The 11,306-nt window shown below is 42.0% G+C and overlaps 1 protein-coding gene across 1 annotated transcript; it reads right to left on the bottom strand.

The window, feature by feature from the left end:
- Window positions 1-375: 375 nt before the first annotated feature.
- Window positions 376-2,807, bottom strand: fhl2a (four and a half LIM domains 2a). Its single transcript, XM_077617054.1, has 5 exons — window positions 2,631-2,807; window positions 2,071-2,245; window positions 1,817-1,986; window positions 1,198-1,384; window positions 376-699 (listed from the first exon to the last, which is right to left on the bottom strand). Exons 1-5 carry the CDS (start codon window positions 2,784-2,786, stop codon window positions 548-550), a joined length of 840 nt encoding a protein of 279 aa, XP_077473180.1. The 5' UTR covers window positions 2,787-2,807; the 3' UTR covers window positions 376-547.
- Between the last annotated feature and the right edge of the window lie 8,499 nt (window positions 2,808-11,306).

The raw sequence follows: 11,306 nt of genomic DNA, 5'->3' as shown, positions 1-11,306 counted from the left end.
TTAATTGGACTTGGGTTGAGGGGGAGGGGACTGCTTGAAAAACTTTGGTGCCTTTTGGGTGGAGGTGTTTTGTGGAAGAGTGGGAGGGGCTGTCTTCAAATTCAGGTCGGTCCACCTGTGTGGAGTTTGCTTGTTAACATTCCAACTCATTTGTCCTCTTAAAAATGGATAGAAGCCATTGGAAAAAGAAACATTATGCTTTGTTAAAACTTTATTTTGAGTAAGTCTCACATCCATAAAGTTGATTCCATGCACATTTACTACGTTTTAAACCCAAATCTAGTCATCTAGTGTTCCGAAGTGACTCATCCAGGCGCAACCCAGGGATTAGTCATGTTAGAAGCGTGCAATCTGCATCTGGTTTCTAGGCCCTACTTCATTTTTACCAAACACGTCTTCTTTTTTTCATGCAAGTTATCGTTCGGTTAGAGTTTTGTCATCAGTTTTAGTCCGATATTAGCTCAACAATGTACATTAGAAGGTAACGGTGACAGCGGAGTGTACGCGTGGCCTCCGTCGGGAGAGGATTTTCACGGACGCGCGTCCGTCAGATGTCTTTGCCGCACTCGGGGCACAGGATGTCATCGCGCTCGGTCAGGAAGCCGCGGCCGACCAGGGACACGGCGCACTTCTTGCAGTTGAAGCAGTCGTTGTGCCACTGGCGCTCCTCGAAGGAAATGTACTTGCTGCCTCCCAGACCTGAAAAAAATGAAATATAAGCTAAATTCCCACAAATTTGACTTGATCTAATGGAATGGAATTTCGCTACAATGTTAGAAATTGTATTAAACCTCAAATTTGTTTAAAAAAGGCATGCCTAGAAGGGAAATGTTAAAACGCGTAGGGCCTACTTGCACGCTAACAATTTGAAGTTGATAAAAATACACAAATGCTCCATGTGATAGAATGGTGAATGTCCAACTACCGTATTTCCTGGACTATAAGTCGCACCTTTTTCCCCTAGATTGGGCGTGTTAAGAAAAATAAAATGTTATCAGATGCCTATTTAGCCTGTTATTTACCATTATACTATTATTACTTTAACGTCTGTTTGTTCTCAGTTTCTGATCAGCTAAAAAATTGCCCTGGAATAGTTTGTCCCCCTACACCAGTTTCCCCAAATATTTTAATCCAATCCTGTTGAAGTCCTGTTATATTTCTACATTAGGAATGTAGTCGTGCGGTTAGCATACGTACCGCTGATGGGGGTGGTGCAGGAAGCACACTTCTTGGCATAGAGGTTGCAGAAGCAGTTGAGGCAGTAGGCAAAGTCATCTCTGGAGGTGAACCTCTGGCCGGACAGCTGCTGCTTGCAGCTCGTGCACAGGAAGCAGTCCTTGTGCCAAGGCTGCTCCCGGTAGGTCACGCCGCCCGTGGTGATGGGCTAAAAACGGACGTCCCCGTAAAACCGTTAGCCGGGGGCTGTGAACGAGTTAAGTGCTAAAATAATCCAACTTTGGGGAATTGACCTAATAAAATAAAGAACAAATGTCCAGACAATGTAAAAGAGCGAAAAAGATTAGTAAATAGGTGGCATTGGATTCTTTTTAATTTTATGTTTTTGTCCAATGATAGCAAAAAAAATAATAGCAATAATGAACCAGACTAGCTTAATGCTAAATTCATTATGAAGGACTACTTCTTTTATAAGTTCATTTTTTGAAAGCGAAATCCCATAATACATACTACAGATTCCAGATCGATTTCAACACGCCCGATAAGACATCCTGAGATGAGCTCCCTCTAGTGTTCGAGGTGAGAAGTGCTACGGAATCTGAGCAGGCCGCCCGTTTTTGGGCCCGCCCCTTCTTCTTACCTTCTTGCATTGCACACACTGCATGGCAAACTGCTTTTCGTAGCAGGGTACGCAGAAGTTGTGGTTGTCCTTGGGGATGAAACTCTTGGTGCCGATGGGCTGCTGGCAGCGCTGGCAGGTGAAGCAGGTCTCGTGCCAGCTGTTGCCCTTGTGCTCCATCTTCCGGGAGCCTTGGCGGAGAAGAAGCGCAGGAGGAATTAGAGGAGCTCAGAGGAGCTCCGAGGAGCTCCCTTTGCGCCCTCAATCTGGCCCACCAGGCATGATGGTTTTCTTGCAGTCGTGGCACTTGGACGAGTACTCGTTGGAGTAGCACTCGGTGCACAGCAGCTGCTCGTCCTTGGTGGAGAAGGCCTTGTCCACCAGGGAGCGCTTGCACGGGAAGCACTGGAAGCAGTCCTCGTGCCAGTGGCGGTCTTTGTAAGAGAGATCCTGTCAGGGCCAGGACGGGGGATACATATCATAACAATAAACTTATAATACTTGTTATATTTGCCCCAAAAAAGGAGCCTTTCATTCTGTCAATCAAGAAAAGGTCAATTTAGTTTTTTCCTCCTCAATGTTTCTCCTTACAATTGAAATTCAAAACGGTACTGACTACTATTCAAATCAATAGAAATTCAGATATATGCAAATAAAAAAATGAAATATTAAGAAGATAAGTCAATTGTGTAGATAGTATATAACGGAGGGTGTTACACGAGTATCAAAATAAATTGGGCATTCATTTCCCGAGGTTGGCAAAACATACATTTGGGTGACATTCCCTGAAAAATGTGGAAATGATTTATTTGACATTTTTAATATGGGCACTCACCCGAGTATTGCAGCCAATGGGCTTCTTGCAGTCCTCACAGCTGTTGGAGTACAGGCTCTCGTAACATTTGACACAGTAGGGATTCTCCTCGCGCAGGACGTACTTCTTCCCAAACAGGGACTCCTTGCAGTAGTGGCAGTCGTAGCGTTCCGTCATTTTCACCCGCGACTGGTCGCCTGACACACAATCAAAAACAAAAATAAACACAAAGACGATAGCAAAAGATGAGCATGTGTTGTTCCTGTTGCTTTTACACATTGGTCTAAAACCAGTGGCGGGCCGTCAGGGCCTTCAAGGCCTTCTCTGCTGGCCTAAGAAATATCTGAATCATATATTATAATGTAATGTCTGAAAAGCTCCAGTATTTGTATTTAATCATTAAATGCTGCTAGGAAGCGGATTTTACCCCATTTTTGTGCATTGATTTATTGATTATTTTTTATGTGTCGCAGCTGTAGCTGCAGTAGAGGTTTTATAGCCATAAAATCGTTTTTGAGGGTTGGATTGATTCGTTGAAGGCGCTACGAGAAAATGCACGGACCGCCACTGTCTAAAACTGAAGAGGCTATAAATAACCCCATCAGTCTACTTGAACTGAGTGGGGGTTCACACACACACACACACACACAATTTTTGCATACCAAAACTCGCCCTGCTACTGTATGCATTCATCCATCCATCCATCCATCAGTTAACCACCAGTTGTCATCAAGATGGCATCCCTCGTCACTTTATGTGAATTTTTTTAGCAGTCTGGAATGGCACTTGGCATAATGTCTACTCCACAGGTGTCAAAGTGGCGGCCCGGGGGCCAAATCTGGCCCGCCGCATCATTTTGTGTGGCCCGAGAAAGTCAATCATGAGTGCCGACTTTCTGTTTTAGGATCAAAAGTATAGATGAATATTAAATTTCCCAATTTCCCCCCTTTTAAATCAATCATTGTCATTTTTTAATCCATTTTTTCTGTGTTTTTAGTTCAAAAATCATTTTGTAAAATCTAAAAATATATTTAAAAAAAGCTAAAATAAACATTGTTATAGATCTATAAAACACGGAATATGCAGGGCTTTTAATCCAGTTCTTTTAATCCATTTATAAATAAAAAAAACTCTAAATATTATATCTAAAATGGTCCGGCCCACATGTAATCGAGTTGACGTTAATGCGGCCCGCAAACCGAGTCTGACACCCTTGTTCTACTCACTTGGCATGGTTAACCTCGCCCTATTTTATCCACCTGTGCCTAAAAGTAGCGTACAATGCACGTGAGCCCTTTTATAGGAGGCTTGTGTTGCTTTTTGGACTGCCAGGGGTCATTTCAAAGATCCCCCAAGTTCCCAACTGCTGTTTTTATGGACATTCCACAGCCTATAGCTTCACCCTCCATTTGCTCTGGCTATAAAAATAACTTAGAAAATAACTTTAAAGTCCTTCCACCGGTGTCATGTCAGCGTGACGGCGCTTTTCCCAAAATATTCCAGAGGTGAACGCTTTCTTTTTTTTTTCCGTTGACCCCGGCCACCTTCTGCGGTCGTCTCTCTGACTCACCTAGGTGACGCAAGAATGTATCTGATAGCTAAAAATAAAAAGAGCTACTAATACTTGGACTCTCTTTGATGCTAAAGCCAGTGTGAGATGACGAACCAAATTGTGGGTCGATGGTCGTAAACTTCAGCACAGCTGTTTTTATTTATTTATTTATTTTAGTGCCTGCAGATTAGTGCTGGGAATCCGAGGACCAAATTAGCGCAATGCTATCGCTGCCCCCATAAATGATCATATTCGGACACCACACATTCATATCCTCACTATAATGATGAATTATAGTTGTTGAACAATGTTCATAGGTGAACAAACAACATTGTAATCATAATAATATATTTTCATGGCAATTTTGTGATGAGCTATCAGCGGACTCTACTATCCATTATGAATAAATAATTATGTATAGATATATTTTCTCTGTAATCACAATTGATTTGAACTATTTTTGAAGTGATTTAACAATACAGTGGATATAAAAATCACATGAATTACGAGTGCCAATATTGTATTGCTTCAATGATATTTGTGATATTCTGAAATGATGCGCGCAAAAGAAAATGATATATGTTTTTCCTCTGAAATTGGCTGCCCATTGTTGGCTGGGATAAGCTCCAGCACCCCTGCAGCTCAAAAAAATGAATGAATGAATAATGTTATATTTACATTGTTAAAAATGACGTCTATCAGCAACTCTGTTTATGTATTATTATTTTTATTGTCATATTGGCAGGTTAAACAACTAGCTATAATTCAATATTGATATTTCATCTGTGCGATAAAGTATTGCCCTGCTATCTTATCTATATATTTTTATTTTCCATAGTTCAAAAATGCAGAAAATAGGGTTAAAAAGAAAAGTCAGCGATCCGACGCCCAAAAATGGACCTCCAGGTTTCATCTAATTCAGATAAATGACATTGAATTGATTATTCAATCTGCCGCGTGTCCGTTAGATCAGAGATGGTCGACTCTGGGCGAAACTAAATAAATATAAATATCTGCGCCAGTGAAAGTGAAACGAATTTAAAATGGGATGGGGGAAGAATCAAAGAGGCCGCTGCCAGGAAGGCCTCTTTGAGGATGGTGAGTCAAGAGTTTGAAAGATGATGAAAAGGTGACGGGGCTTTGGAAACGGGAAGAATGGATGGGGAATGAAGATGAGTGGGAATAGATGGATGGAGGGAGGAAAGATGGATGGGGGGATGGAGGGGGAACGAAGATGGGTGTGGATGGGTCTTACCTTCCCGTGTGTGAAGTTTGTGCCCGTGCCGAGTCTGGTTTAGACTGAGGCGAGATTCTGCGGGAGATCCCTAGTCAATTGTATTACTCCACCCATGAGAGGCTAATTGAAAATAGGGGAGGTGCAAAATTACCAGTGGGTGGGTTGCTATCGGGATTTTTTTCTCTCTAGCGCTATAAATAAAGCGGCGCTTCTCAACCAGGCCCTCCGTTCGCTCGGCGGCGACTCTCGACCACGTCGCCTTTTACGGTCACTCCGCCTCTTTGCGTCGGCCGAGACCGGGCGGCGTTTCCTATTTGCCGTTTTGCCGTCTTTCCCGTTTGTGGGAAACAAACACCAAGCGGCAACGGGATCGTCGCGTCACTTGACATTGTTGAACGGGGACGGATGCCACTTAATGTGTCGGGTGTCCCCCCCCCCGAGATGATGGCGGACCCCCTCAGTGGAGAAGACGCTTACAGTTGGAAAGCTCCCAAGTTCCCAAGATATTGTATCCAGGCCCGGTGTTGACAGGACCCCACGTGGCGCCAAATTATAGCGCTATTTTCTTCCCCCTACCCGGGCCCCCGGACCCCCGGAGCCCACTCGGTTCTCGCCTCCGTTGACTCTCTCTCAGGTTTTCCCTGACCCGACGGTCCCTGGATTCTCTCCACGTCAGCACGGCTTCGCTAAGCTCCGAGCGCTCTATTTGTGGAGCTCCGCGCCGAGATTAGTCCGGGCGGGGGGCAAGAAAAGGGGGGTCTTTACGGCTCAAAGTGTTGGACCCAGGTATTTCTCCGTAGTGACTGCTCAATGTCGTACTTTTTCTTAAACCTTTTTCTCTTTTTTGACAATTAGAAGCAAAAAATTGTCCTTCAAAATTCCAATTTTACTCCAATTAAACCAGCCAATGGCAGGGCACGGGGAGACGAAGGACAACCAATCATAGTTAGGGCCAATTTAGAGTGATCAATTAGCTTAGCATGCATGTTTTTAGGATGTGGAAGGAAACCAGAGTACCTGGAGAACATACAAACTCGACCTGGGATCGAACCCACGACTCCAGAACTGCGAGCCCGACTCACTAAACCACATGTGTCAAAGTGGCGGCCCGGGGGGCCAAATCTGGCCCGCCACATCATTTTGTGTGGCCCGGGAAAGTAAATCATGAGTGGCGACTTTCTGTTTTAGGATCAAATTAAAATGAAGAGTATAGATGTATATTAAATTTCCTGATTCCCCCCCTTTTAAATCAATAATTTTCATTTTTTAATCCATTTTTTTCTGTGTTTTTAGTCCAAAAATCATTTTGTAAAATCTAAAAATATATAAAAAAATAATCAAATTAAAATGAAGAGTATAGATGTATATTAAATTTCCTGATTTTTCCCCCTTTTAAATCAATCATTGTCATTTTTTAATCCATTTTTTTGGTGTTTTTAGTCCAAAAATCATTTTGTAAAATCTAAAAATATATTTAAAAAAAGCTAAAATAAACATTTTTTTAGATCTATAAAAACGGAATATTCAGGGCTTTTAATCCAGTTCTTTTAATCCATTTATAAAAAAATATATCTAAATATTATATCTAAAATGGTCCGGCCCACGTGAAATCAAGTTGACGTTAAAGCGACCCGCGAACCAACCCGAGTCTGACACCCTTGCACTAAACACTTAACCAGCGAATCATGCCTGGAAATGTCATCATCCGGAACCCGACTGAACTGCAAATCAAACAATGTCAATTTGACATAAGCTATACGACAACAAGTTAATGAATGAGAAGCTCTAAAGTTCATGAAAATAAAAGCAGTACACGGCGAGCATAAAAACAGGAAGCCATGTCCTTTGACTCCATTGGACTAATTGGCGGCGGATGACACGCGTTTGAATCAAAGAGCGCCGATTTAAGAGATTGGATTAGTGCGCAATGGGGCATATTTTCATGCATACTGTATGCCTTTGTTCCACGGTTCATCACGAGCTTCGCTGAGGCTCCAAACGAGCTCCAAAGCTTGGCATAATAAGTGTCACATTTGGGAAATATGTTCCGTCGTATGACCCAGCCATGCACTTTTGGGGTTTCGAACACGCAAACATAACAGAAGGTTTAAATGCTAGATGTTATTGAAATGAGACGGGCGGCCATTTTTCCATTTATCTCTTCGTAATTCGTCAGAAAATGTATACAAATGGGAGTTGTCATCTTTGGATGTCATGTTTGTTTTGATATGGTAGTCATAATCCAATGAGAATCAAGTTTGACAGGTGGGAAAGGGGGGGGCATAAATTGGAGATGAAAGATGTGACAAGACTTTTATGAAAACAAAGTTTATCAAGTTTAGAGCATGATATTTTGATTTGAGAGAATTTCTGGATGACCCCTGAATTGCCATATTTTGAATTTAAGGCTGATTGATTTTTTAAAAGCTGTTCTCATATTTTCAGATGATCTCACCTTAAAAATATTTTCTTGCAGAAAAATGATTTTTTAAAAAAAAATGATAAGTCCTTGCATTTTGACAAATATGTGCCATCAGCCAAAGTAGGGAATTGAATTGTATTTTTTTTCAATACATACGCCCACTCAAAATAGACTACTGTCATTAATATTAGTAAATTAAATAACACATCTTTTGGATATTTGAGAACATGCAATAAGACTGTTTTGTGTTCAGATATGCTGTTTTGTAAGTATAATAGTGTTCAAATGGCTTCAGTTGTAAAGGTCAATCAAAAATATAATAATAATGTACCGTATTTTCACGACTATAAGGCGCACTGCATTATAAGGCGCACCCTCAATGAATGACACATTTTATTTTATTTTCCATATATAAAGCACACTGGATTATAAGGCGCCCTGTCTATTTTGGAGAAAATTTAAGACTTTTAAGTGTGCCTTATAGTCATGAAAATACGGTAATATACCAACAAGAGACAGAAGACAAAATCTGAGTGAATAGTTTTATTTTGCAAAGCAGGCTTGAGCTATTTTCTTCCCCGGTAGGGTGTCCCATTACTTTTGTGCAGCTGGCCCATGGTGACCTCTGACCCCGCCACCTCTTTAGTGTCCAGCTCAGCTGTGCAGCAGTCAGTCCCGGGGATAAAAGTGCAGCTGTCTCGCCATTGGCCCGTCCGTCCTTGTCCTGCCAACTTCCACGCCAAAGGTCAGGGGAAGACGGACCCCCGGACCCCGTTGTCGCCGCTTCGAGGCACTCAATCACGACTTTGTCGGAGATCGTTTGCCTCGGAATTCCCTCACGTCGTCCAGATGAAATATCGGTGTCTTAGAAAAGACGACAGCTACGAATATTAAATCCCAAAAGTCATTTAAAGAAAAGCCCGGGAGAACACGCCAACTCCACATAGTGAGAACCGACCTGGGATCGAACCCACGACCTCCCGGTTCAAATGGAAAAAAAAATTGCACACCCCAGGTGTTGGCCAATTGCTTAATTAGGCGCAGGAGTGATGTTTAGGTTGAAATTGATGAAACATAAAAAGTTGCCCTTGTTTTGCCTGCATTTTGACAGTTCAAAATCAATAAAAAGCAACTCAACGGGAGCAAATTGGCATTATTATTTAATCCAATAATGCTCCTAATAATTCGGGCCCAATTCCCTTGTGAATGTCATACGACCGAGATCAACGCTGATAAGCATACAGCAAACATAAAAAAAATCACTGCTCCAAATCGAGGAAAAATACTATATTAGGAGTTAAAATACAGTTTAAAAAAAACCTTAAATTAGAATTCCTTACATCCCTATTCCCAACATTTTGTTTTTGGTCCTCAAATAAATGTCAATATTAAGTAAATATTAGAGAAAGATACATTAAGTAAACGGGTAATACATTTTTTTAAATGTCAACTTTGAATTGACCGTATTTTACGGACTATAAGGTGCACCGTTTAATTTCTTACATTACTTAGACTTTAGTTTTCTGAATTCGTCATTTATTTGTAATCTTTTGACCTAGTATTTATAGTTTTATTGATGGCTTTTATTTCTACGTTGAACTGCCTAAGTTAAAAAAATAAACCCACATTGCTCTTTTGGTGGCGTTTTTTTGTTTTTTTTGTTTGAATTTTGGCTTTTATTTCTACGTTGAACTGCCCAAGTTCAAAAAATAAACCCACATTGCTCTTTTGGTGGCGTTTATTTGTTTTGAATTTTGATGATTTCCCACAAGCAATTCCAGAAATTCTAAGAAGATCACTTTTGACCCGAGCATTTTTCTCTCGTTAGCGTAACGACCCGCCGCCTCACGTGGGTGAGCATGGCGATCCCGCGTGCCGACTTTCCCCAGTCTTTGGTCTTGGGTCTTTGCTCCCCACCGTGGCGGTGATGAGGGTCTATAAATGACTTGGAAAATCTGCACATATTCAAAGCGGTGTTGTGTTTCCAGCCAGTTAAATCCCCGAAAAGATTAGTGGGATGTTTGGAGCCGGGCTGCCCCTTTATTTAGAAAATCTCTGCTCTTTGTTCTATTCCTTCTCGCAAGTCCCGCAGACATGTCAACCTTTCGCCCCCCACCGATAAAATGGTGCGCGCATTACGCATGTTGTTAGTTACAAGTGCATACCTGTCAACCTCTGCCGATAACTGCCCTTATAAATGATTATTGATTCCCCTTAAAAAAAAAACCCAAAAACCTTACAAACACCGTACGAGTCGTACGGTGTTTGTAAGGTTTTTGGGGGGTTTGTAAGGGGAATCAATAATCATTTATAAGGGCAGTTATCGGCAGAGGTTGACAGGTATGCAAGTGTCTTGTCTTTTTTTCAGCATTCCTTCAATTATACTTTGAATGAGCAAACCATAAACAACCTGGTGAGGGAGTGGTTAGCATGTCGGCCTCACAGTTCTGGGGTTCTGGGTTTGATCCTAGCTCGGTCCTCACTGTGTGGAGTTTGCACGTTTTCCCCAGGCCTGTGTGGCTTTTTTTCTGGGTACAGTAATCCCTCGAATATCGCAATTAATGTAAACCAAATGTGGCCGTGATAATCGAAAAATCGCAAAGTAGAAATACCCCTATTATAACTTTTTTTCATCATTACTGAGTCCTAGTAGCAAGAGTGGGTTCCGCCTATGAGTTTTAGCGTGGATTTTCACATTTTTATGAACTTTAACAAATATATATATACTTTTTTTAAAATCAATAGCGGAAAAAAATCATGTTAAGTTCACAATAAGTAAAGACGCAATAATTGAGGGATTACTGTACTCCAGGATCCTCCCACATCCCAAAAACATGCATGCTAAGCTAGCTGAAGCAACCTCTGCTTGGTTGTCCCGAGCCTACGATTGGCTGGCTACTATTCAGGGTGTCCCTTTGCCCGTAGTGAGCCGGGATATGCTCCAGCACCCCCCTGTTCAGAAAATGAGTGAATGAAAAAGTAGTCAAAGGGAGTTAATGAGGAGACAGAATTTCTTCTAGCTAGCCTGTGATTAGCCAAATGTCCCACAGATGGAGCTCCACAATTGTTGACATCCATATTTTAGCATGTGGCTCCGCCCATATTATCGACTTGAACCGCGTTTCTGTACGCGTAGGCTCAAATCCCGTGTCGCTGGCAAAAAAAATGGCAACGTGAAAAAAAGAAAGGTAGCGCCAAAACAGTTGGAGCCAAATGCACTTTGGTCCGCGCCAAAGAAAGGCAACGACGAACTCTGTTGAAAGTTTCTGTTGATGTTCTGTTAATCTTTTCTAAATTCAGTGACGGACGGAGTGAAAGACACTTGTCTTGGCAGCAACTGGAGCCCTCTGTTCCTGGCTGGGGATGTTTATCTGACTAACTCTGCCAGTTGCGTGGCAATAGCAGCTGCCACCATGGCTGCCTGTTGCCAGGCTTCGGGACCGCGAACTGAAACCCTTCCGTTCTACCTTTATGGAAATACTCCAG

The sequence above is a fragment of the Stigmatopora argus genome, chromosome 13 (genome assembly GCF_051989625.1).
Source record: "Stigmatopora argus isolate UIUO_Sarg chromosome 13, RoL_Sarg_1.0, whole genome shotgun sequence".
Taxonomy (NCBI): Eukaryota; Metazoa; Chordata; class Actinopteri; order Syngnathiformes; family Syngnathidae; genus Stigmatopora; species Stigmatopora argus.
The sequence above is the reverse complement of the archived record's forward strand: the minus strand, read 5'-3'. Positions and strand labels throughout refer to the sequence as shown.